General features: G+C 33.3%; 5 protein-coding genes across 7 annotated transcripts; 3 read left to right on the top strand and 2 right to left on the bottom strand.

Moving 5' to 3' along the window:
- Window positions 1–113: 113 nt before the first annotated feature.
- On the bottom strand, window positions 114–5371 carry LOC101220099 (protein EI24 homolog). 2 transcript variants are annotated; one of them, XM_031885036.1, is made up of 12 exons: window positions 5158–5371; window positions 4949–5014; window positions 3986–4136; window positions 3411–3463; window positions 2992–3120; window positions 2827–2890; window positions 2570–2634; window positions 2377–2459; window positions 1472–1548; window positions 1212–1327; window positions 660–769; window positions 114–540 (listed from the first exon to the last, which is right to left on the bottom strand). In XM_031885036.1, the coding sequence occupies exons 1-11, from the start codon at window positions 5280–5282 to the stop codon at window positions 703–705; spliced, it is 996 nt and encodes a 331-aa protein (XP_031740896.1). In that variant the 5' UTR covers window positions 5283–5371; the 3' UTR covers window positions 114–540; window positions 660–702. The 2 variants fall into 2 exon arrangements, with proteins under 2 accessions (XP_031740896.1, XP_004135349.3); XM_004135301.3 differs by having other exon boundaries at window positions 2549–2634; window positions 5158–5368.
- A 1080-nt stretch (window positions 5372–6451) lies between these two features.
- On the top strand, window positions 6452–10068 carry LOC116403869. Of its 2 annotated transcripts, none has more exons than XM_031885721.1 (3): window positions 6452–6888; window positions 8270–8333; window positions 8472–10068. In XM_031885721.1, exons 1-3 carry the CDS (start codon window positions 6554–6556, stop codon window positions 8628–8630), a joined length of 558 nt encoding a protein of 185 aa, XP_031741581.1. In that variant the 5' UTR covers window positions 6452–6553; the 3' UTR covers window positions 8631–10068. The 2 variants fall into 2 exon arrangements, with proteins under 2 accessions (XP_031741581.1, XP_031741582.1); XM_031885722.1 differs by having other exon boundaries at window positions 6454–6888; window positions 8270–8328.
- Window positions 10069–10160: 92 nt separating this feature from the next.
- Window positions 10161–13576, top strand: LOC116403949 (transcription termination factor MTERF5, chloroplastic-like). Its single transcript, XM_031885899.1, has 2 exons — window positions 10161–10208; window positions 12617–13576. Exons 1-2 carry the CDS (start codon window positions 10161–10163, stop codon window positions 13574–13576), a joined length of 1008 nt encoding a protein of 335 aa, XP_031741759.1.
- Window positions 13577–15202: 1626 nt separating this feature from the next.
- On the bottom strand, window positions 15203–19059 carry LOC101219862 (probable magnesium transporter NIPA4). The gene is made up of 9 exons (XM_004135300.3): window positions 18496–19059; window positions 18055–18111; window positions 17604–17694; window positions 17367–17527; window positions 17126–17253; window positions 16906–17043; window positions 16550–16642; window positions 15852–15957; window positions 15203–15577 (listed from the first exon to the last, which is right to left on the bottom strand). Exons 1-9 carry the CDS (start codon window positions 18647–18649, stop codon window positions 15468–15470), a joined length of 1038 nt encoding a protein of 345 aa, XP_004135348.1. The 5' UTR covers window positions 18650–19059; the 3' UTR covers window positions 15203–15467.
- Window positions 19060–21679: 2620 nt separating this feature from the next.
- LOC101219620 (ATP phosphoribosyltransferase 2, chloroplastic) lies at window positions 21680–27312 on the top strand. Its single transcript, XM_004135299.3, has 12 exons — window positions 21680–21912; window positions 23414–23707; window positions 23802–23861; window positions 23971–24084; window positions 24331–24396; window positions 24496–24603; window positions 24723–24806; window positions 26085–26186; window positions 26323–26436; window positions 26511–26591; window positions 26695–26814; window positions 26926–27312. The coding sequence occupies exons 2-12, from the start codon at window positions 23465–23467 to the stop codon at window positions 27019–27021; spliced, it is 1188 nt and encodes a 395-aa protein (XP_004135347.1). The 5' UTR covers window positions 21680–21912; window positions 23414–23464; the 3' UTR covers window positions 27022–27312.
- Window positions 27313–27319: the final 7 nt, after the last annotated feature.

Here is a 27319-nt window from a genome sequence, read left to right as displayed (position 1 = left end):
GAAAAAGGAAAACTCATCAAATTCATACCTTACTACTATTTTCTTCTCTCACTTGAATTTTGGCCTTTGCAAATGCCTTTCAACTCTCTGCAGACGTAAAAGATGTCAAAACATGATAAGCAAAATCATCTCAATACCTTTTTCTTCTTTCCAATTATGCCCAGGATCAATTTAGCTTTCGTCTCATTAACAACTTTGAAGCATTCCATTCTTAAATCATGTATTTACACAAGGAAGTGAAACACAGAGTTGGAACAATCTTTCCAGTAAAAATAGATTATGTACATAATTTAACAAGGTTACAGCAAAAGAGTGGTGGATAGATTTCCAAACCAATATTATCATTCAGCTTCACAGATTCTTATCTATCCGTCCCGTGAATTGCAATGTACCAATCTTTTGTTACCTATTTGATATTTTACACAGCAACCAATCTTCTGAACTGTGCCTACGCGTTGAGCTATGGTTTGTTTTCGCCTATTGTATCGTTTCTGTGTGGATAAGGGGGATTGTAGTATCTGACTTTTAGCCACTTGAGTTCTGCTCCATTAGACATTAATAGTTGAGAGACAATGCAGTAGGCAGACAGCTTTATAAAATAAATGAACAAACAGAAAACGTTCAGAATAGAGGGCAGTGGCAAGTGAATTTTGGCTTACTGTTCATAAAATGTATGTGTATTGACCCAGATTCCGAGGCTCGTTATAGATCCTTGCTTTGCTGCATCTTTTCTTGTGATTCGTGAGGGAAGAGAGTCAAGAGCTTCATCCTGCAAGGTCAATCAACAAGGGGAAAGAACATTGGCAGGCTATACTTGACTTTCCTTACTTCAGGGACAGTTCAAAATATCTCATAGTCAATGTTTTTCAGGTTTTCCATTCGTGGTTCACCGTTCACTCTCTACAATTTGTTGTACTACTAATGAATTTCTATTTAATTTGTCCATTTGCAGCTTTCTAGAAATACTTATAATACATAGCACAAAGTCATAACCTCTATCTATGATCTTTATGTTCTTTCTTTTGTCCATCTTTTGGATAGCTGCTGTTTTTCCCGCCAATTACAATTCCAGAGAGATTTTTGCAACATTTGTTTAACATCAAAAACATTTTTTCTTGTCTCATTTAGTCAACTTCTATTCTATACAGATCGCAATAAATTATTGTTTGCAAATACAAGTTTAGGGTAAACTGTGAAGAAAGGTAACTTACGACAATGTATTTGCAGCATAGAAAATTGGAAGCCTCCCCAGTCCTGCACATTTCCAAGTTGCTCTTTGTGAATAAATATCCTGCTCGGCAACGGAGCCTGTGGCTGTCAGAACAAACTGACAGGTACATAGGATGAAAAGCAACAGGAAGAGTAAGAAGTGAGTATTTCAGGAAGCACAACATTGTTACATATTTGAAAGGAATTGAGTTTGTGTGTGTGTGTGTGAAGAGATGAAATGAAGGAAAATGTTTCAATTTACCAGTGGAAATAAGATAGCCATTACTGCATAGCTCACAAGTGGTGAGAAGAAAAATATAGCAAGAACGCAAGGACTACCTGGAAAGACAATTAAACTGGCATGCCTCAAACTTCTCAAAAGTATATCATATTGTCTACAATTCACAACTACGTAATGATAACATGACAAGAAAAGAGAAACGAGCTCAAATTTCAATTAATAATCAGAGACACAGCAGTCAAGTGCAAAAAAGCCAAACTCCAAAATATGAAATAAAAGCAAAATGTCATGAGAGAATCTAACGTCAACAAATACTTGTTGATATTTGCTCAAGGAGCCATTGCTCACATTTGTACGAATTTTGTCAACCAAAGAGTTAAATGTTACTGCCATGGGCCAAGATATCCCACTTGCGAATTATAATCGTGGCTGTCTTAACATAGGTAGGGAGACAAGCCAAGAATAAAGAAACATTGAACTGTACGGAAATGATGGTATTATATGGGTAAATCAAGGTAATAGGGAACTGGAAAACGATCCCTTGAGCAACACTTGATATCAGAACTCTTAATTCTTCCCACCCTCCCTCCACAATTTATAGTAATTTCTTTTTTAGTTCGACGATGTGGAGGTGAGGATTCAAACATATGTCTTTATGTATAGTTGTGTTATGCTCATGTTCACATTTTTGTTTTATTGTATTCTGATCATAATTATCAAACTCAATACTTCTTCTATCAAACTAACTAAATAGTCATCTCACTGAAAAACAGACAAACTAATCTTTATAATCAACATCGGAATAATATGGAGCTGCATTGGATTGAATTAATTTAACAGTAGATTTTTCTCATTAATCTTCACAATCAAAATTAGCAAAATATAGAAACTAAACTAAATAAATTGATCAAGTCATGTAATCTTACCGAAACCAGCAAAGAAAGCCCAGTTAGACTCAAAAAAGTCCAACCTCCTATCAAGACTCACATCTGAAAGGTTCCACTTGTATCTACAAGTTTTTTAAAAAAATTGAATTGAATAGTTCGTCAAGTGAATGGTCAATAGACATCAAAACTTATAAGGGAAAGAACTACATACTCAAAACAATAGTAGGCATACATCCAAGAAAGAAGCAGAAAATTGAGTGTCTTTCCCACTAAAGGCAAGAAACCAGTAGCATAGACCTACATGTATAAGAAAACAAGACTTAGAAATTGGATAGAAGTAGAAGAATGTGATGTGCGTATATAGCTGTAAATAAGCAAATCAGCGTCTAAAAGTGCTTAAAGTAAAAGAAAGATAAGCACATATAACCATGTGAAGTAGAAAAGAAAACATAAGAGCAAAAGTGTAAAACTAATTTCCAATGCTATTACCTCAAGGAAGAAGGAGTTGATCAGAAGTAAAGAATATAGCTGCTCTCCTATTCCTATTACAACCCTGAGAACAATTTTAGGTCAACAATTATCAAGCAGAAAAGTGCATCGAACAAGCAGCCAAGAACATTTCAGAAATCACCAATAACCATATTAAAAACCTACCTCCCCAATCCAATTGATTTTCCAGTTTGAGCAGTATTGAAAGACCCTTCATTTTGTGTTGAAGGGTTTGCTGCTGTTGGTTCAGATTGTTCCATTGCAGCAAACCCATGTTTAGCAATATCGTTGTACCTGGATCAGATAGAAACTTTTTAGAAACTTCAGAACAACAAATAGTTACTTTGGGAAAACAACTTCCATCCAAATGTAATGAGTATAACGACATATGTCCAAACTTTAAATGTAAAAGTTAACAGAATAAATGTTATATCTAAACTTATTATGCAACTAAAAACTCAAACATTAAACAATGTGGTTTGAGGAGTTCATAAGTAATAGAAAACACTTCGACCAAAGTTAGGCAAAATTGATTAAAAAAAAAAATGCGAAAATGTTAAAGAAAATAGAGGGGAAAGAAATACCAGATATTGCTCAGAATGAAGCTGAAAATGTACATTGGATAAAACCAAAACAACTGCAAGCAATATTAAGAAAAACAATCAGTCAGTAAAAATAATTGAAACAAACACAATAATAAATATGTTATTCAAGGTTCTTTTGTGAATCGTTTTAGTCATTACATATAAACTGGTTGAGTACAACAATCATAGTTTGCAGTCGTATTGAAACAGCAAAGAAATTGTCTTGTCAAACACCAATATTATAATCCATAAGAATATTCATAAGCTTACAAAAAGAAAATTTCATAAGCGTAATTTAAAACGTGGTTCTCTTTTCCTACTATTAATTTTGACAGCAAATGTTGGAAAATCTAATGCCCGTTTGGTAACCATTTGGTTTTTGGAATTTAAAAACATGGTAGACATCATAAAACTCAACACAAAATTTAGAGGTGGAAAAGGTGTTTGTAGGCATAATTTTCAAAAGCTAAAAATCAATACTCAAATGCTTATCAAAGAGGGCCTCTATGTGATGCAGATAGAAAACAACTTAATTTGTTCCACAATTATAAACGCGGCATCAAATTCGTACTTACGTAAAAAAGTTGTATCAGTCCAAGACGTAAGAAGGAATATAATTTTAAAGTAGCACCAAATGCGTTCAACTTGTGAGAATTAATCACAGATTGCTGATCAGGTAATATCCATTGTAGTGTTGGGATGATAACTGAGTTTAGGATCAAAAGACTGCAAAAAAGAAAATCAAGAAACATGCTGACTTTTCATTGTTTGACATTATTGTATATAAAAAAAATGATACAGGGAAAGTGCTGACAAAATTTTAATGACATTGAAATAATCTCTGAACAAATTAAGGTGTCTTGAATATATCATGAGGTTATATTATACAAAACAAAACCATAATCCACAAGACACAAGAATGTGAAGATCTCCCCCATGCCCTAGAAAGAGAGAGGGGAGGAGAGAAACTTTTAAGGAAAGAGTCCAGAAGCAGGTTCCTAAGTCAGTTCATTTAGACCACTGACATAGAGACAAATTTTAGTTTTTATTAGATCCAAGACTTATAAATTATCTTATGAAGCATCATCTTAAGTGGACAAATTGACAAAGATACAAGCAAATTTCCATATCAATCAAAGAAACATAGTGAGATTATAAATTTCAAATCATCTAGCTTCGTAGTTCGTTCAAATGTGGGGACAGAAAGAATGCAAATTGCTAACATAAACTAGGCCATACTATCCAATTAGGACTAATTACAACAATCTGATAAGAATAACATAACCTACACCTATCCCCATAACAGTACGACTTCGAAATACTTCATACCAACAGAGATAATTGCTCTAATCTTAAGATACACCAATAACCAATACCTTCCCTAACCAATGTGAAACTTCATTTGCACTCCTAACACAAGTTAGAATCTCGTAGGCGGATAAAGGTAGTAAATAAGATTGTTAAATAGCGTAATTACAGCAGAATCAACAAAAATAACGCAGAGCAGAGAGAGAGATAAGAAACCGGAGAACAATTACCTTCCTAAGAAGATTAACCCATTTAATAAAAAACACTGACCCGTCCGGATCAAAAGCTTTTTCGACCTGAAATTCAATTTCAGATGAAATTATAAAAATACCCAGAACAAAAAAATAAATCATAATTCAGAATTGTTCGTACAATCCTCCCAGTCCAGTATTCACAGTGATAGAAAAACAGAGAGTGAAGTTAAAAATAGAAGTTCAACCTGCGACAGAGGATGATAACACGGTGAAGACAGCAAGCATCAATAAAACCTTCAAGCCATAATTGAGAAGCCCTCCTTGATTTTTCACCTACGACCTTGATCAACGCGTGGGCAGCAGAATCCATGGTTAAAATGCCGCAATGTCTCCGGAGAAAGACAGTTTGGAGATTAACTATATAGTTCGCTCGCTTCCCATTGAAGGCAGCCGCCAAAACGACGACGTTCACGCTAGACCCTAGGATAACAAAAAGTAGTTTTGGAAAAAGATTTCAAATAGAAGTTATAATAAATTCATTAGAAATAGGTTTTTAGTTTTAATAGAATGGTTCACTTATATTCTAAAACTCTCTTATTATAAATTTAAATATCTCCTTATATCAAAACAAATTTTTACCAAGCAAAACCATTTTTTTAACCATATATTTCACAAATGCCTTTAAATTTTTCCAAAAAAGGCTTGGGGTTAATTTCATAAAACAATATACCCCTCTTATGGTGTGCATTTGAAGAGAGAAATTGGAGGGGAAAAAAAAATAGTATTTAGTGTTTTTATCTTCATCAAAATTGTTTTAAATATACAACAATACATGTTCCTATAATTTGAAATAAATATAATGAAAATATAACAAACTATGGTAAATAATTTTAATCTATTTTTCCAAATTTTCCTAAAAATAATTTGATTTGAGGAGATTTTAAGATTTGTTATTATTCATCAACAAAAAAAATTAATGGGAAGATTTTGTAGATTTTAGTAATGATTTTAATTTCCATTATTTCGATAATTGGTTTAAATCTTTAAATTATCTTTAAAAAGAATAAGAAAAAAAAGTTATGCTTATTCTAAATTAAATTGAATATTACTAGATGATTTTTAAATTACAAATTTATCTACTAACTTCCTATCATTTTCATAATTTTCTTTGTCTCCTATTTATATTTGTTTCATAACTATTATTTTCACAACTCTATTTATACGTTATTTCATTGTTATTATTATTTTATTTCTTATTCTTCTTTTGTGTTATTATTTAATTTCTATTATTGTTTTGTGTTATTTGATTGTTATTATTTGTTCATAGGTAATATATATATATATATAATATTTTGAGAATATATTTTCAAAATTTACGTAATATGAAAGTAGTAATAAACTCTATATTTTATATTTTAGGGAAGGATCGTTAAAAATGGTAATATAGAAAAAAACTATTTGATTTGTTTTTCATAAAGTATTAATAGTTTGATTATTTTTATTGAAAAGCTCTGTTCAAATTTCAATACACATTTATTTCATATTATATAATATTGTAAGAGAAACGCCCAAATTTGTGGCGTTCGAATTCAAAACCATAAACCAAAACCCTTACTTGAATTTCTTCAATCCAAACCCCAAATGTTCAAATTTTCATCCACATTTCTTCTTCATTTCATCCATAAACGTTCTCTCAATACCATTTCTACTTCTACATTGCCTTCACCCTCTGTTTCTACCATCCAATTCCTCACTAATTCATGTGGCCTGTCTTCTGGATCTCTTACTTCCAATGGTCGAAAGCTCCGGTTCGATGAAAAACACATTCAGCAGTACGAAGCCATTATCGGTTTCTTCAAATCTCATGGATTCGAGAATTCACAGATCGCCAATTTGGTCTCGAGGCGACCTTCGATCCTTCAATCTAGAGTATCCACCAATCTGAAGCCTAAATTTGAGTTCCTCCAGGAAATCGGGTTCGTCGGTCCTTTACTTTTAAAGTTAATTTTATCAACACCATGGGTTCTTGGCAGCAGCTTAGTTTCTCAGTTGAAACCATCATTTTTTTTCATGAAGGAAATTCTAGAATCGGATGAACAAGTAACTGCTGCTATTTGTCGTTCTCCAAGGCTTCTGATTTGTGATTTGAAGGGTAATTTTAAATCTAGCGCTGATGTTTTGGCCAGTGAAGGAGTACCTTCTAGGAATATAACGAAAATGATTACATTGAACCCTAGAACTTTTATGCAAAAGGCTGATAGAGTGATTGGTGCAGTGAAAACGGTTAAAGAATTAGGCATTGAACCAAAGGCTCGCATGTTTATTTATGCACTTTTTGTAAGGCTTTCAATGAATGATTCAACTTGGAAGAAGAAAATAAATGTTATGGAGAGTTTAGGATGGTCTGAGAAGGAGATTTTTTAGAGATTTCCATTTTATTTAACATGTTCAGAGGAGAAATTGAGGGATGTTGCAGATTTCTGTTCCAACACTGCAAAGTTAGATCCAGGAACTCTAATATCTTACCCTGTGTTATTCAAGTATTCAGTCGACAAGTGGCTCCAACCGAGGTACAAAGTTCTTGAGGTTTTGAAGGTGAAAGATCTTCTTAAAATCAAAAAGATTGCTTCGGTATTTGTGAAAGGGGAGAGAATTTTTGTGGAGAAATATGTAGTTAAGCATTTGGATGAAATCCCAAATCTGATGGACATATACCGGGGCAATGTTGCAAGTTAATAATGTTCTTAAAGTTCAAAATTTGAGCATCATGATCTTCAAAGGGGGATAGCTTTTTTGTTGTTATTAAGACTACTGTTTCTTCTTGAGCTTTTCAAGATCTCTCCCCCTGTTTTCTGGTGGGAGAGTTGTGTTGTTTTTGCATCCAAACTAAGGCAGTTAGTTGGGTAAATCTATTTGGTGTATATTTCTTCATAGACATTTTAATCTTGAAATTGGAGGCCTTCTTGTTTTTTCCTTTCCTAATCTTTTAGTCATTCCTTGAACTTTTGTAAGCCTGTAGACTAATTTTGAAACCAACGATGAGGTTGAAATGGGATGAGAGACATGAAAGTTGTAGGTAAAGCTTATGCTTTTGTGTTTGTAAGGTAGAGGAGAATTGAATAAAATATTGTAGTTGAAGGAAGGGATGTAATACAAATACATTTCCATTTCCCCATATTTCTTTTGCTATTCCAAATAACAATCTTATTATTTTCACGAAATTTTCATAAATATAACACCCTGGAAATTGGCTTGTTTTTCAATTTTTTCTCAAAAAGTAAACAATTATAGAATGATTGCAAATGTAATGGGTAGTAATGTTCTTACCTATTCTTATTGACTCGACTGATCTACCAGACATGGAAAAGGCAAGAGGAAAATAGGAAAGGCAGGTGGAAATTGCCAACAACTTGAAGGTGAGGTTTGTATAGTAATATCCTAGAACAATTAGACTGCTTTCTTGATTGAGTTTTATATCAAGTCTGATTGGTGCTGATAAAGTTGTCTAAGCTTGGCATTTTTAAGCTGGCACTTATACATTTGTCTGCTCTCTCATTAGCTCCTCGAGAATGGTCTTTGGCAAGTGCCAGAAAAGCTTCATCTAAACAAGATGAAAACAGAGCATCTGAAAGATGATTCTGCTCTAGATGCGCTAACACAGTCATCTGAAACAAGACAGAGCATATGGAAGCAGCAGCACCACGGGGAAGCTGGATGAGGAAATTCCGGTTGAAAATGATAAAAATGAATTAAAACAACAATTGAAACGTTACTGTTACAGCTAGAGAGAGGAATGATGCATTGCAGATAATTGAGCATTTCACCACCAGTTTTTATTTATTTTTAAGCTAATTTAAACACCAGTTGATTAAAAAGGATATGTGAACCTGTCCAGGTCGCACAGAAGTTGCTTGAGGTGGAGGCGGCTTTCCAGAGTCAAGTTGGCAGAACCGTTTAATCTTTCCCAATTTTAATCTTTTTCACATCAACTGTGGGAGATGTAACTGGTTTATCTAGTATTCTAATGTGTAGCTTTCGAGTTTTTGAAACATCCTCTTCATCACTACTGCTACCATCATTAGCAGTACCATACAACGTTTTCTTGAACTTTTCTTCTGCATTAGCCTGTTCATCTGCAGCGGCTGAACTTTGTTTTCATTAGAGTTTCCAGACGCATCAAATTATCCCTTTGAATCACCCACCATCAGAAGATGCCTTAGATTTATTAGAAATGGATTTTGCTAAAGGTGTTTGAAGCGCAGTGGCATCAACATTTCCACCAGCGGGTGCAAAAGACTTGACCAGGCTGACCTCACTTACTACTTCAACGATACTGCCTCTACCTTTAACTGAGCCAAGGTAAACACCGATATGATCAGCAACAATTGAAGGTATAGAACCATCATCTGTTTTCATATAAACGGCATCACTTCTGCAGCTAACTAGCTCCCATTGTGGTCTAGCCTTCGAGTTGGTGGGAGTTTTGATTTCCCAGTTTCCATTCTGGACCTTTGGGAACCATGCTCTCGGCAGCGAAATTTGCAAAAATACCTTGTGTCCATGACCCTTAAAATTCACTCACAATATTGCCTCATTTCAGAATCTGTTCCATCCTCTTCCAATTTGTTGATTTATTCTTGATTTGTGCATGTCATCTTTGCATGGGCCAAATCTATTTTGTTGGATGTCCAACAAGGGACTACAGATAAGAAGGAGATTGGTTCATTGAGTCAAGAATTGGTAGCCAAAGGGTCATCCAAGGAGTCATATGAAGAGAAAATTGGTGCAGTTTTTGAAAATGGATGTGACATTGCATTTCCTTCAAAGTGTTCTCGATCTCAATGTTTAATGAATGGTGAAAATATCAATCCTTCCATCAAAGTATCTGAAAAACGAGGATACAATGAATTATTCCAGATAACTCTGGAATTCCAGATTATTTTGGGTCAACCATCAACTAGATTGAAGAGCTTTTGGTTAAGTATCTCTAAACAATTTATGTTTGGTTGAGACAATGGGTGCTGTGTTTTAGTCTAATTACTTAGGTTGGCATGCATGAGAAGGTTCTTATTGAGAAAGTTAACATATTGCACCCTACCTTTGCTTTTTTAGCTTTCTTCAGTTTAAGTTTTTGTCTATTTGGTGGTTTCTTTCAACAAGATCTTGCATACTACTCAATGACATTTTCTTTGCTTTCATCAAAGGTTTTTGGGTGTTCTTTACCCTTTTTCTTTCAATCGAGTACAGAATGCATAAGCTCACCCTTTCAGATGATGTTCTTGCAGCTGCGCTTGAAGTTCATGGTCAGCTAATATTCCAGATGCACACAAGGATGAAAGCTTTTCTTTCAAAACAGATGCTGTAATAGCAAAAAAAGAACCAACAGGTTGATCATAACATGAAAGAAGATGGCACACAAAAAGAGGAAAGCTTATATGAAAAATGTATGCATATCATTTGATTAAAATACGTAATAGAGTGTGCAATCAAACTCAACCACAAAAAATATACATCTAAAATTAAATGAAAAAATAATTAGAAAAGAAGATACTATTAGTCAAACTTGACTTACATCCACTTGGAGTTGAACTGTTACAAATTAGTCATGAAATGTTAAAGTTTTAAAAACAGACAAAAGAAAACTCTCTAAAAAGAGTGAGTATATAAATTTACGCTTACAATAATTAATTTTCACAATACAATAAGAACTCTTTCAAGAACAAAAATTGAAAGTTTTAAAGGGAATAACAACCGTGGCTTTTGCAAATTTTGAGGATTGTAAAGTTAAACAAAGTTCTTAAAAGTGTGAGGGAAATGGAGTATTCAAAAGAGGGGAAAGATACTAAAATACAAAATCATTTTGAGTCATGTAAGTAAAAAAAATTTGAATGATTGACATTTAAACTCAATTAGGCATTTAATACAAACACAATAATAACATAATAATATATATTTTTTAAAAAATACTTTGTTTAAAGCCTAATACAACAAGTTCACTATCATTAGTCGTTAAACATAAAGATAAATAATAATATTAAATTATTTTCTTTTTAAAAATCAATCAAAAAACAAAAGTCACGTGTATTACTCTTCCATTGCTCGAAGTGACTTTCTCTACTTGGTTGATTATTTGTTTGTCACATCATATCTCGGTTATTTTTTCATTAAGCTTCTTTCAATTGTGATTCAAGAGACGTAAGAATAATTGTTCCAAGCTAACTATTCAAAATAATAAATTTATTAATAAAAGATTGAATTTGTTATCATCAAAATATTAATTAATTAATTAATTAATTTAAAATTAAGGACAAAAAATCTAACATAATAGTAAATAGTCAAAAGGAATGATAAGATAGAGTTACCTAAATCTTGACATGATCAATCTCCATATGAACCAACACAAAACTTTTTGTTCGATATCTCTATGCAAACCATCATCAATGATATGGTGACTTGCCCAACACACCTAGAAATACAAATAAAAACATAGAGAGGCAATAAGAAAAAAGAGGTAAAAAAAATGGAAATTCTTTTTTTCTTTAAAGAGAAAAAGAAATAGAAAAGGAACGAAAAGAGGTGAGAGGTGCAAAGAAGAAAAAAAAATGGATAAAAGAAGTACACCAAATTCAAATTTCAACTCAAATTAACTTACATATACTCTAAGTTTTTATCTCAAATTAGCTATAATCTCAACTTTATCCTAAAATTGAAAAATTCTATTCATATCAATTTTAAAATGGACTATATTCCAAATTTTTGTGCTACAAATTAAATTAGGAATGAGACCTTGAATTTATCTCAAATTAAAATTTGGTTAATTCTAAACTTCATTTCCAAATTTAAATCATACTATGTTTGATATGTTAAATTGATTCAAACAAAATTACTATTATATTTATTTATTTAAGATTCATTCACTCACATACGTTCATAAATCTCGAACCAAAGAAAAAAAATTTACCGATAACAAATCATCACGTCATTTACAAAATTTAATTATGAAAAATACAATTTGAAACTAACTAAAAGTTAAATTTGAGTTTAATTGAAAATTAATATGTATTCGAATTGAAATTGAAGATATAAATTTGTCACGACTTCACGTGTTTTTATCGTCAAATTTGCATTAACTTTACTTGTTTTGGTCAAATTAAAAAACACACACAATCTATAAAATTTCACTCAAATTAAACGATCTAAAAGATATAAACAAGGATAGTTGCAAATTTAGCAATTAAATTCAAATTAATTAAGTATATAACACAATTTTAAAAAATTTATAAATATAGCAAAATTTGTCGATGATAGTTTTGCTATATTTGTAATTTTTTTAAAATGTAGTTACAACTCTAATTATTATTGCTAAATTTACCACTTTTTTTTAATGTTGCAATTTCCCATATAAATATATATACAAAAGTTTACATAATATGGAAATACTAATATTTTATATTATATAAGAGAAACGCCCAAAATTGTGGCCTTCAAATTCAAAACCCTAAACCTAAACCCTTATTTGAATTTCTTCAATCAAATCCCGAAATGTTCAAAATTTCCTCCACATTTCTTCTTCATTTCATCCATAAACGTTCTCTCAATTCCATTTCTACTTCTACATTGCCTTCACCCTCTGTTTCTACCATCCAATTCCTCACTAATTCATGTGGCCTGTCTTCTGGATCTCCTACTTCCAATGGTCGAAAGCTCCGATTCGATGAAAAACACATTCAGCAGTACGAAGCCATTATCGGTTTCTTGAAATCTCATGGATTCGAGAATTCACAGATCGCCAAGTTGGTCTCGAGGCAACCTTCAATCCTTCAATCCAAAGTATCCGACAATCTGAAGCCTAAATTTGAGTTCCTCCAGGAAAACGGGATCGTCGGTTCTTTACTTCCTAAGGTAATTCTATCAAGCCCTGGGATTCTTCTCAGGAGCTTAGATTCTCAGTTGAAACCATCCTTTCGTCTCATAAAGGAAATGCTTGAAACGGATGAAAATGTAACTGCTGCTATTTGTCGTTATACGTGGCTTCTAACTTATAGTTCCAAGGGTACTCTGCGATCTAACATTGATATTTTGGTCAGTGAAGGAGTACCTTCTAGGAATATAGCGAAAATGATTGAATTGAACCCTAGAACTATTGTACAAAATGTTGATAGAATAATTGATGCAGTGAAAAGGGTTAAAGAATTAGGCGTTGAACCTAAGGATTTTAAGTTTGTTCATGCAGTTACTACAGTGCTTTCAATGAGTGATTCAAATTGGAAGAAGAAAATAAATGTTATGAAGAGTTTAGGATGGTCTGAGAATGAGATTTTTACAGCATTTAAGAAATTTCCACCTTATTTAACTTGTTCGGAGGATAAATTGAGGAATGTTGCAGATTTCTGTTTCAACACTGCAAAGTTAGATCCAGGAACTCTAATTAGTTACCCTGTGTTATTCAAGTATTCAGTCGAGAAGCGGCTCCGACCGAGGTACAAAGTTCTTGAGGTTTTGAAGGTGAAAAATCTTCTTAAGAACGAAAAGAGTGCTCAGTTGTTTTTCCGAGGGGAGAGAGAATTTGTGGAGAATTATATTGTTAAGCATTTGGATGAAATCCCAAATCTGATGGATATATACCGAGGCAATGTCGCATCCGAAACCAAATCTGTTCTATAGGATTGGAAGGTAGTTAGTTAATTAGTGTCATAGTTCTTCTATTAGTTGCTCTAAACAAAGATTGACTTTTCTGAATGGACACCCAGTAGAGGAGGTCTACATCAGCCCTGCGTCTCACCGTTGATTTACTAAATGACAAAGGTATGTTGGGTAATGTTCTTATAGTTTAAATTTGAGCATCATGTGATCTTCAAATGGGTGAGCATTTTTGTTGTTATTAAGCCTACTGTCTTAAATAACACTGCTTCTTGAGCTTTTCAAATGGGGTGGGAGGGTTATGAAGTGAAATATTTAGGTAAATCTATTTGGTGTATAATTCTTCATAGACATGTTAATCTTGAAATTGGAGGCCTTTTTGTTTTTCCCTTTCCTAATCTTTTAGTCATTCCTTGAACTTTAGTAAGTTTATAGACTCATTTTGAAACCAACGATGATGTTGAAATGGGATGAGAGACATGAGACTTCTACATAAACCTTATGCTTTGTGTTTGTAAGGTAGATGAGATTTGAATGAAATATTGTAGTTGAAGGAAGGGATGTATTACAAATACATTTCCATTTCCATTTCCCCATATTTCTTTTGCTATTCCAAATAACAATCTTAAAGTACCATTTTTTGAATGGATGTTATGAAGTGAAATATTTACAAAGTATTGCAATATCACACTTGTATATTTATATCACTATTTGTGGACGAACAGTTTGCTATATGAGTAGATAGTTTTTTTCAAATCTTAGATGAATTTGTAAAGACAGAAGCTTTAGGGGAAAAAAATATATATCTTATTTTTTCTTTACTTTTTATTAAAAAATATTTGAAAAGGGGACAGTGAAATCTTTTAATTAATCTCTAGAAATAATGATTGACTTACCATTTGTTTAAAATAAACAACTTTTCCCTTTTTCTTTTTATATCTACGAGTGTTTGATTCCAACTTAAGTGCACACTGATTTTGTAACAATCACCCTTAAGATGATTAATAAAATAAAAGATTGGAATAGCAAAAAAGCTTACCTTCTTTCCACTTACCATGAGAAAATAAAAAAATCAACCTTATTTGTTGTAAAGCCTTAGCAAAGAAGAAAATTTTTCTTACGGAAAAGTAGTTCGTAAAAATTAAAAGTTATTTTGAATCCATATTTAGTTAGGATAAAATTCCATAAATGAGTTTGTAAAGTAGATTGTGTATAAAATAATTTTGTCATTTCATCAGATTCCTTTTTTAATTATCCAAACCGATCCTAATTATAATTTTCATTATAAACTTGAATTAGATTACAATCTGTGTCTTCGGTTTGACCACATCTCTCGATCGATTTTCCATTCGGATCGAAAAAGGTTCAACGAGGACATGATAATTGTGCTATGTACAATTATTAATCAGAAATGACTGGAAAAAAGTATTTCAACCACTCTCTAAGTTCTTATTTTGATACCAATGTGTATTGATTAATTTGCTACTATTTTATTTAGGTTTTAAAGCTACACTTTAAACATTGTATTAAGAAAAATACACGACTATTATTAAACTTAAAACAATAATAAAAGCCCTTTGATTTACCCTTTTATGTGATCACACAGAAGTAATTTTTTAAAAAAAAAATTAAAATTGAAAGTGGGATCTATGAACTCAAATATTTCTGTTTTCATGGCCATTGGATCACAAAAAAAGAGGTTTGATATCTCCCTCTCAAATTAGTCTAATTTGGCTGTAAAATTACAATCATGTTCTTATACAGGGAGAGTTTTTGTATGCACAAAATGAAGAATACTTTTACAATAGAAGTGGGGAATGAGAACAAATCGAAAACGTTCCCAACTTCTATAGCAGTTTTTCTTTAAAGAATATTAATCGAATTCATAAGGCTCAACGACGAGTATTATATTAATTCATGGTAATCTCATTGCTTCCTGCCGTCTTAAAGGTATGCCTTCCAATCCATTGTATTCATCCTCTTCCATGTGTTTCGTAAGTCGTATTGGCGATGATGTCGATACACCTGTAAAATATCAAAATCAAATATCATATTCGAAGTAAAGATTAGGTGCGTAAAAGCAATCAACATTTACTATGAAACAGGGCTTTGATGGTACAAAACCTAACTATTAGTATTTGCATTTCAAAACGTAAGAGGTGATTTTGGAGAGATTTTAAACCTAACAAGAGTGATTTCACTTGCAAACATGAACTAAAAGTTTGGTGGATAAAAGTTGGGTATGGCCAAAAGTGGCATTGCCAGCCAATGTTTCAGTAGAATAATATCAAGAGCATACCATCAACCATGTCCTTTGTTTTATGAAGAAGAAAGGTCCCAGAAAGAATAGTTACAAATCCACACAATTCTGTGATAACTTGTGATGGGCTCTGCCTATCCCAATCCTGAAAATGAATAAGCAGTTTTTGTTACCATTCCAGTATTGAAAATCTTGCGATAGACAAATAGCAAAGAGGGTGTTAGCAGTTTGTATGAGCAAAAAGATAATCCGAAAGACTGTAAATATGTTGTGTATTGTATGCTTCTTGATATGATGTACACTTCTAAGATTTGCACATATTTGAACTATGAGCCCATTATGAATTATAACTCAATCAACGATAAAGATTGCGATATGAATGAGCTATTTGGAATGACTTTCTAGGAGCTTAGGATTCTACTTTATAACCTTTTGTTTTTCACTAATAATTCAACACTTTTACTTATGAAAGGTGAACATCAACTTACAAAATTGAGAGGAAATAGGATTAATTTTCAAAAGCTAAGAACCTAATGGTTACTAAGAGCCTTGGAAAGATATTTTGCACTTGAAAGCACGTTTTTTTTTAAGCATTTAGAAAGTTATTCCAAACAAGCCCCAAATAAATGTGGAAACTTTCTTTTTTCCATGTATTCTGATCGAGAAACACGTCCTTAACAAGTGTATTAATGACCAATTGATCACTAAAAGACTAATGGATCACATTATGAATATACCTTAAACATGATAACACTAGCCAAAATGGTCAGTGATGTGAACATCACGTAGTATATGGGAGATACAACAGCAGTGTTAAAAGTATCCAGGGCCTGCAATGAGAAGTAGAAGAAAAGGTAAACAAATATCATGGAATTCTTGATAACCAATTTGTTTTTCGTGTTAAATTATCACATCAAAATCGTAACACTAGTTTTCAAGTTGAAAGGACCAAATTGTTCAGGAGCAATATTTTTTAATGTTGAGTTCATATGAACTCTGTAGAATAAAGAATTGGAGATGAAGAAAAACGAATCTCTGGAAGATCATAGCAGAAAAGAAGAGAAAAAGAAGATAAATAAAGACATCCGGTTACCTTGTTCAGATAGTTCATCTGAGTAAGCAAAAATGTGGTTACAATTATAGCAAAAAGCCAAGTTTGCGGATAAACAAATTGATTTACTCCAGATATTGTCAATTTCATGGCAATTCCAAGAGCTTTAACACCCATAACCTGCATGGCACGTGAATTTTTCCTAAGGATGTAAAGGAAAGATAATATTATGAACACTTTATAACGAACACATAGTACTTACTGATAAAGAACCCAAAAGGGAACAAACTCCAATGTAAACCATTATGTGTGTCTGGCCATATTGAGGTATAAAGTGGAATATAAGTATAATAGCAGAGGTTATGACCAGAGTCGCATACAAAAGAAAAGCTGCCATGAAAAATAGCTTACTGTTATAAAAAAAAAAACCTTCATGAAGCATGAGACTACGGAAATGAAAATAATATACCGAAACAACTGATTCCAGAGAGCACCCTTTATACCTGGCTCCATTGCCATTTGCCAAACTTCTGTCACGGATTCTATTTCACGTTCTTGAGGTGCATGAAGAACAATGGTTATGGAGCCCACCACACATAGAATACAACCAAGAACACCAAAAATATGTAGTTTCTCCCCTAAAATGATATGTGCAAGAACAGCACTGTAGAACAAGATCAAGAATTAGCAATGAGTTCAACACATTTGAACTTTCAGATTGAGCAATATCTGAGCCATGCCTGATTATTATGCTGAGAGCTCCAAGAGGAGTGACTAATAAGGCTGGTGCAAATGCGTACGCTACGAAATTAGCAATTTCTCCAACAATCACTGTTAAAATGATAGTGATCCATCAGATCTAACTCCACATTTCAACTAAAGTCACACAACATTGAAGAATTTGTTTGCTTGATAGTTAGTTAGTACATAAAAATAGCTTGTTTTTAAACTTATAAACTATGTGTAAAATCCATAATGATCAGATTAGTTAAAGAGACAAGACAACTGACATCAAAGAGATCCATCTATAATAGAATCCATGGGTTTCAAGAAGCAATGCTTCCACAGGTTTCAGGGCACAGATCAGTTTCTTCTGAAATGTTTTAGCTGAATCGAAAATCGATACTGTTGCAACTTGCAATCGGCATCTCAGACATCAATAACCAAGCGCAAAGGGTGTTTGAAACTCACTTGTTATCATGCCCAACCACCACAACGGCTCGTATAAGTAAGTAAATCCGCCCGCTCCTGTAATGAATCAATAAGTAAAAGCTATAACAAAACTAAAAGAAATCAAACAAGTCCAAAAACTAAACGAACTACAAGAGTGAGAAGTTTTTAGTAGATATAATGAAACCCCCAAAGATCTCACTCGTTCTCGCCTAATTTAGAAGGAAACTAGTGTGAACAAACTCGAACAGTTTCAACACAGCCAAATCAAATCTCTAATAAACTCGACCCAGTGACTTAAACCCACATAGGAAATGACATCAAATCGACACCCATATTACCAAATCCGACTAAAAGCAATCCCAAAACGAACTGGGGTAAGAAATTTTAAACCAAAACTCAAAATAATAAACTCCAAACCCACATTGCATTACACATCTCAGAATCGCCGGAGAAGCATACCTGCTCTGATTCCTGAAGCACCAGCTTTCTTCAAGCCTTTCTTCTTGACAATGAAGCTCCCACCAATGAAGAAACTGGAAGAAAGTGCAAGTACGAGGCCTTTTACATTGTCAGAGGACATACCCTCTTGCCAACTGGGAGGCTCCGCCGCCATAGGAAGAAAGTAGATGCTTGAGAAACCGATGAACTAACTCAAAAAAAAAAAAAAAAAAACCTGGGTATTTAGTTCATGGCGAGGAGAAGCAAAGATCAAAAGAAGAAATGGGTGTTAACGGAAATGGAAAGGTTTGAAAGTGAAGAACGGTGAAAACTAGAAATGGGTTGTTATGTCGGCGCTTATAAGAGAGGTCCCGCCGGTGGGGAAGTGAAACTGGATACAGCTGGGGCGCTGCTGGGATTGGATCGGAATCGGAAGGCCGACCAGGAGAGAGAGAGATGAAGATCTTTCCCCCAAATTTATTTTATAATATTAATTTTCAAAAGAAAAGAATGTGGACTCTAACTCAACTCGGACTTAGAGCGAAAGAATTCGCCTCACTATCCAATTTGGGTCTACACATGTTCTTCCTCCTCCAATCAATGCAACTCTCCCAATATCAAATTCATTTTTAGTCTTCATGTTTTATTAAATTTCCTAAATCAAATTTTTCTACAATTAAATAAATATATTTTTATTATAATACAAAAGAAAAATCATCAAATCACCATTAATTTTTTTTGATCAAAATCCATATATTAAAATTAGACATTTGAAAGTTCTCAACTTCAAAATCACCTTTTAACTAATCATACTCTACTAATCTCTAGTATAAAAATCCTACGAAACCGGTTTGGAAGGTATTGAAAAATAAATATAACGTGAGTTTTAATTTTTTACAACAAATAAAGTTATATCTTGCGTTATAGAAAGTGAAATCTCGTGAAATAAACAAGCATATTTAATATGTGTTTGTAGATTCGTGATAATATGTATAAAACAAATGGCTCCTTCAAAGTAGAAAGGTTAAAACATTGATGAACCTTCTCTTAAAAGTGGGGGTGACAATCGTTAATAGGTGTCCCTCTAAGACTTGTAAAGTCGAGCTCGCTAGTATGATTGTGTGTATGTATAACTTCTCTTTTTATTATCACTTGATAGTGCTTTAATTTTAGAAGGAGGTTTGTGAATATAATATCTATTAAACGAACGGCCTTTATGATGAAAGAACGGTGGTTTTGTCCTTTTCTATTAAATATGTGGTTCAACAAAACATCCATTTTGTGATGATGGTAAACGATGATGAATTAGTATATAACGGAGTATATTCTCTTTTACAAATATATGTGTGTGTGGTTTTTCACCTTACGAAAATGTATAGATTTGATTTTTCACGTAATCAACATTTACACCAATAATAATAATAAATATTTGATTTGTTTTGTTTTCTTTAAAATATCAAGTTAATTAAAGCATAGTATCGTGTATCATATTGTCGTAATGTATTACTCGATAATTTAAAATATAAAAAGGATAAATACATAAATGTAAGGGATAGTTGCAAATTTAGCAATCAGTTTCAAAATATTTAAATATATAACAACAATTTAAAAAAGTTGCAAATATAACAAAATTTTTCAAATTCTATCAATGATAAAAGTCTATCACTTATAGATTATACGAGTTTATTAACAATAGTTTTGCTATATTTGCAAAATTTTTAAACTGTTGCTACATCCTTAATTATTATTTATAAAATGACCATCAACTATAATTTATCTAGATTAAAAAAATATATATATATATAGCTTTTAAACTATCACGTGTTGAAGCTCCAACACTATCTTTGCTTATAAAAACGCCATTATATTTGCTTTGAGAAGTTTAGGGATTCTATCGTTCATCTTTTAAGTTTTGTTTGTCTTCATGGCTTTATGGATTTCGACCGAAGAGCTTTGTGCACAATGGTTTTTTTAGTTTGTGTATTGAGATTGTAATATGGAGAGAATGTTGAGTTGTGTATAGAAATCACAATCTATCAATTAGGGTTGATTTTTGATGTTTGACAGATACATTGATTACTTATATGTGGTTTGTTATCGTATGAGTTTTTAATTTTTGCGAGGTTTTATTTAAATGTTGAAGCGGGTTGTTTGCATGGATTCATATTATTTGTTTTTAATTAATTTTTGGATTTTGCTATTTGTATGATTATTTGTTTATTTTGCTATTTATATAGTTGACCTGTCAATTTTATTGTCTTTAATTTCAAATTGTGAGCTCCGGATCAACTTTTAAAACGATGCAACTATTTCCAATTGACGAGATTCTCATTCAACATCGTCTAAAGTGCACTTTTTTGTTTTTGGATTTGAGAGACAAAATAGAAACTAATTAAAATTCAACCATTGTATTTTGTATTTTGTAGATTATATTTGTAACTTTGAGAACGGTTTTTAAATTAGTTAAAATCATTTTTATTATGCTAAAAAATCACTAGGTACATTTTTTAATCTCTCAAATTTTATTTAATGTTTAATTTTACAATTTCAAATACAAAATAAAAAAATAATAATTTCAAATATAGAAAAATGATGGAAAATAATTTGCCTAATACAACAAAACTAATTCTATTAAAGATACTATTAGTGTATATCAACACGACTATATAAATTAATAGAAGTCTATCGATATCTATCGTTAATAGAATGAGCGAATTCACATTATCAATGTTATCTACAATAATTTTTAAAAAATTTAAATTACATAACTGAAAAGATTTTGAAAACAAAGCATGTTTTAGAATGATAGATGGAGAGTAATGATTCGTGACAAAACATTATCTTCGATACCAAAAAAGTGATTTCAAAACTATCAAATTACTAAAAACAGAAATGATTTCAAAACTATCAAATTAGTAAAAGAGAGTAGTTTAGATATAATATTTTTGAATAATCACTTTTTTCACCGTCATTAAAAAATCAATTTTAAGTGATTTGTTTTATTGTTGTGGTAGAATAATTGCATTTGCATGTAGTGAAAAAAAAAAAAGATTTTAGGTATGACAAAATCACTACAAACATGAATTTGAGAATCACTTTCTATGGGAAATTCCACGTGTGGTTATCAAAATATTGATGTTTTTGCTATTTTATTATTGGAGTGCGAAAAGACTGTTTTACCCCTTAAAAAAAGCCCTAATCTGTATTTCCTTCGTCTTCTCACACGCGCTTCTTTAATTTATCCACGCGGGCGACGAGACGGCTCGCCGAAGACAGACTCCCCGGCGGCAACCACACAAGCCATTCGTGGCCGCAAGTAGTGCATTCGTTCTCTCTTCACTACGCCCTCATTCCCCACTGCCTCCTGGCAGTGTCATCTTTCATCCGCAGCCATTTCCCGCCGATCCTCTCTCTCTGTTTCTTGTCGTTCGGCTATAGGTAACCGCAATACTGAAATCTTATTTATTATTTGTTTTAGTTTTGAATCGGAGAATGAATTTCCTGAGGGAATGTCATCTTGTGAATGATTGATTTCAATGCGTGGTTGGTGGGGGTGCTGTTTATTGTTTGAAATGGACGGGCTGGAGGTTGTTGATTGATTCAAGCTCTACTTAGGAAATTTTACATTTTTGTTCGTGCATGAAATCTACAATCTGTCTCTTCATTTCCGACATTTTATTTATTTTGCTCATTACTATGATGAACACGATTCCGTGATAGAGGGCTGTAATAATTTTTCCTCTACGTTCCTTACTGATATGGATACTTTTGTTAATCTACACAGTGAGACCTTCACAATTTGGGGTCTTCTCTTCAGATAGCTGTCTTTATCCAGTCAAACAGACCTATGGAGTAATTCAGCGGTTGCTTTGAGTACTTCTGCTTTATGTAGCTAACTTAAAATTGAATAGAAAAAAAATCCGTCAAATCTCTTCTCCACCCGACCTGAAACAATCAGGATTCACTTTCAAATCCACAAAACATAACATGTCAGAATTTGGAAGCAAATTGATGTCCAGATTCAGTTCTAGATATACATGCTCTTTGTGTATTTTCACATCGATAATAGCAAATATAATCGAACCTTTCTATTTCACCACTATTTTCGACCGAGATATGGAAGTATAATCCGATCCCTCTACCTTCTCCATTTCTTGGAACCTTCTTGGTGTAAATGCAACTGTCTTAGGGCCTCTCTAAAACTGGAAAGAGTGTGGAAAAAGAAAGTAAAAATGGGGGATGAAGTGAGATACTTGAGCTTGAGAGAGGTTAAGAGAAATTGGAGAAAAACTAGAGGGATGAGAGAGAGTGAAATGAAAAAAATTGGGCATTTGAATTTAGCAAAGGATTTTGTTAGATATTATATTAAATTTGCCTTCATCCAGCAACTTAAGCTTTTGGACCAATTGGTGATTTAAGATGGTGTTTTTTCTTTATATTTGTGAGTGTCCGCGCTAGCTTACTTGGACCTCGACTAATCTCGAGTCTACCCATATGACTCTACAATATTCGAGTGTCAAGGAAACTCGTAGAAAATTAATTCTTATGAGGTGATTTAAGATCATATTAAAACAGGTGGTACAGGGAGGTCATGCGTTCAAGCCTCTGCATTGTTGTTTCCTCTCCATTTAATCTTGATTTCCATTTGTTGGACTTTTCTTCATATTTCAAGCCCATAAGTGAGGGGAGAGTCATATTATATTAAATCTGCCTTCACCTATCAATTTAAGCTTTTGGTCAATTAGTGAAGAGATGTTAAATCGAAGTGGAAAAATAAACCATTTATAGGATCATAAGTCCGATTAATCAACAAAATTAAAACCATCTTAAATCTCTTTTGCTGTTATGTATTTTGTCCTATTTTTGGCAATTTTTGAGGCAACCTCTATATTCATCCACTGCAATCTCACTTTTTATTCTATTTTATTTGAAATCCTAGGGTTTTATTCATCCAATAAAGCTTTGGAAGCTCAAATTGGAATTGCGAGAGATGTGGGCTTTCACAGCAAATCTTCAGCCGTCTCTGAATTCCCCCATTCCTTTAATTTCCATAACCTCACGTTCTTCGCATTCTCGTGTTTGTCCAAAGCCAACACTCATTTGCTCTTCCTTACAGTCTCAGGTTGAGACTCTTAATGGAACCACAGATGGGAGGGTCTCTGAGAGAAGTGAGATTCGATTTGGGTTGCCTAGTAAAGGTCGGATGGCAACTGACACCCTAGAACTTCTCAAGGTCCATTATTCTGCATCCCTTTTATTTTGTTTTTTCTTTCATTTTTATAGTAAATGTTTTCGGTTGTTTACTTTTTTTTTCCTTGGCATGCCAGGATTGTCAATTATCCGTAAAACAAGTCAATCCGCGGCAGTATGTTGCAAATATCCCACAAGTACTTGCTAGTCTTTCAATGCACTTGATGAAGGAGCTTTGCTTTTAGCTACAATCCATGTGAAGAAGTCTGCATATCTTATTGTTTACACTTTCTTTTTTCCTAACAGCTTTCGGGGTTGGAAGTCTGGTTCCAAAGGCCTAAAGACATCGTTCGAAAATTGTTATCTGGAGACCTGGACCTCGGTATCGTGGGTCTCGATACAGTGAGCGAATATGGACAAGTGAGGGTCTCAATATAAAATGCTCTTAGTTTTTATGGAATGCCACTGTTCCCCCTTTGTGCTACTTCGAAATTGTTCATTTTTTCATTACTACGAGAATAAATTTCACTTCCATCTATCTACAACTATTATGAAGAAAAACCGCAAGCCAAAATTCTATTGCTCCCAATTGTTGTTTTCTTTTTTTCTTTTAAATCATAAGCAGCCAAAATTCTATTTCTCCCAATTGTTATTTTCTTCGCACAGGGTAGTGAAGATCTTATTGTTGTTCACGAGGCCCTTGAATATGGGGATTGTCGATTGTCACTTGCTGTAAGTTCTTCCTCCTTCACATCATCAACGTTGATTTGCTGTGCATTGAACTTGTCAAGAGTTATATTTTGACACTGTCAACTTATCCTCTCAAACTAGATACCCAAATACGGCATTTTCGAGAATGTAAATTCAATCCAGGATTTAGCCCAGATGCCCCAGTGGACTGAGTCTAAGCCTCTTCGAGTTGCTACTGGCTTTACTTATGTATGACGCTTTTCTTCATTGTCTATCTCATCACTGCTTCTTTTTCTCGAAAGAAAAAAAATTGTTTCAGTTTGAATGCGATTCTAATTGGATTCGTTCTTATGTCTTCTTTTCAACAGCTTGGCCCCAAATTTCTTAGAGAGAATGGGTTGAAACACGTGAGTTTTTCAACTGCTGATGGAGCATTAGAGGCTGCCCCTGCGGTAATAGTTCTTTCTGAAATTTAAAGTTCTCGTCTTGAGTTGTTTGCTGATTTCTACATTATGCTTGTATTCCACTAGTGTGATTTGATGCATTTTCCAGTGGGCAAACCTTGAAAATGTCCTATAGGTTTTTGTTAAGTTTTAGTAGGAGTTCTTTTTTGGATGAACGTCAATTTACTTTGTTATAGTGTTGATGCAATCAAATTCACTGCGCCCCATTAGCTTAAGTTTTTGGGTCAATTGGTGGTTTAAAATGGCATTAGAATTGGAGATCTTGAGTTCAATCCCTTGTAATGTCATTTTCTCTCTAATTAATATTGATTTTTACTTGTTGGGTATTCTAAAAAATTTCAAGCCAAATGTTTAGAAAACCCCTCCCAAGCGTGTTTTTAGGCTGAAGAGGCAAGTTTCATGCCTCACTTCACAAAATAAGGATTGCTTACCTTTTGTGAAGCTAGGGCTCAAAGCCCTGGCCTTCGGAACTTTTTCATTATTTTTAAGAAATAGTAATAATTAGGGTTTTTTCTTCTTTGTTAACTTAGAAAATAAAATTTACTAAGCTTAAATCTAAAATTTATTGTGTTTTGGGGTCTTTTTTCCCCCTCTATATTTCCACTCATTTATGCTTTCTCTTCTTTATGTAGTACTATTATACTATAGTGCATTTCACAAAAGAGAGCAGATGGCTTTTTGCACCTTCCACTTAATCCCCCAAAGAATATTGCTTTTTATCGTGCCTTGAGTTTTAAAAAACAACCTTTAACACAAGTGAGAGGGAGTGTTAAAGTGTTGAAGTATTGAGCTTTTGGGTAAATGCCAAAGCAAGCATAGCTGAACTGACATGCAATTTGCATTGGCAATAATGGGGTCCATGGTTCGAATTTCCTCACCCCTATTGTACTAGAAAAGAAATGCTTTTGGATCAATCAGTTATTTAACTTAACTCATGCATCCCAAGTAACTCACGTTTTGCGTACATATTGTCTTGTTAATTAGATATGTATTGGCCAATTGGACTAAAATGTAACTTCTGGAATGCATTTTGATAAAGGATGATAATACATTTACCATTAGCTCCGCTCCCTGTTTTCAGGTGTGGAAAGTTTAATTAGGTTGAAACTTCCTGCAACTAATAAGAGTGTGTCTGATACCTAGATAGATAATGTTGATTTCCTGATAAGACTTTTCAGATCCATGACTGAACAAGGCATAATAATCTGAACAACCTTCACTGCTCCTATTATACTTATAGAACAATGTTTCCCCTTTGAAATGCAGATGGGGATAGCTGATGCTATTTTAGACCTTGTAAGTAGCGGGACTACTCTGAGAGAGAACAACTTGAAAGAAATTGAAGGTGGAGTGGTTTTGGAAAGCCAGGTGAACTTCTAAATCGGTCGCTGCTTTCCTTTGAATCTTGTAAAACTGAGTTGCTTTGGGAAGCTCGCCATTTGATAATTGTTATAGGTTTTCTCTATATCAGATGCTTTCTTACCACAAAGATAATGCTTTTTAGGCTGTTCTCCTTGCCAGCCGAAAGTCCTTGGTCCAAAGGAAAGGTGCTTTAGACACAACCCATGAGATTCTTGAAAGACTGGAAGCACATCTGACGGCTGTTGGTCAGTTCACGGTGAGTTGTTGTGTTACTTGTAATCAATATTCTTTTTCCTTCTGTGCTTGAAATTTAACATGCTCTAATGTCAGGTGACTGCTAATATGAGAGGAAGTAGCACACAAGAAGTTGCCGAGCGTGTTTTAAGTCAACCATCATTGTCTGGGATGCAGGTGGAAGCAATTCTTCATTACTCCCCCTAAAAGAATAATAATCCTCTAGAAAGCGAACTTGTTGTGCTATAAAATGTGTATAATTTTTGTTCTCTTTTTACAGGGCCCTACTATAAGTCCAGTTTTCTGCAAACGTGACGGAAAGGTAGTAGCTGATTACTATGCCATTGTCATATGTGTCCCTAAAAAATCCCTCTACAAGTCGGTTCAGCAACTGAGAGCAGTAAGCCATTAGCTTTTGTTTTGAACAATAATTAGCCCCATGTTATAAAAACAGTGTCCTTAATTGCATTATGAGACCATTTTATTTCTCATGTTGAACGAATTGTTGCAGATTGGAGGAAGTGGGGTTCTAATATCTCCGCTGACGTACATTTTTGACGAAGAGACTCCGAGATGGAATCAACTTCTCAAAGAACTCGGGCTTTAAACAGTATTACTAATTGTGTAATGCATGAAATAAGATGGTATGTTTAGTGAGTTTATAGAAGGCATCCGCTTTGGTGGACCCTAGAAAGAGTTTACCTTCCTCTTCCAACTTCACTTATTTATGTGTAATCTCAATTCTTATTCTCTTAAGAACTTTATGTGTCATTGTCTTTTCCTAGACGTTTTGATCTACATCTTTTGTCCTCACAAATGTATTGTAGCCTTCGTTAAGGATTATATTTTGTTTCTAATTTTCAGTTCAAGGTTGTGACTTTGGGAGAGATTTGATTCTTTTTCAT

This window comes from Cucumis sativus, chromosome 5 (genome assembly GCF_000004075.3).
Source record: "Cucumis sativus cultivar 9930 chromosome 5, Cucumber_9930_V3, whole genome shotgun sequence".
Taxonomy (NCBI): domain Eukaryota; kingdom Viridiplantae; phylum Streptophyta; class Magnoliopsida; order Cucurbitales; family Cucurbitaceae; genus Cucumis; species Cucumis sativus.
The sequence above is the reverse complement of the archived record's forward strand: the minus strand, read 5'-3'. Positions and strand labels throughout refer to the sequence as shown.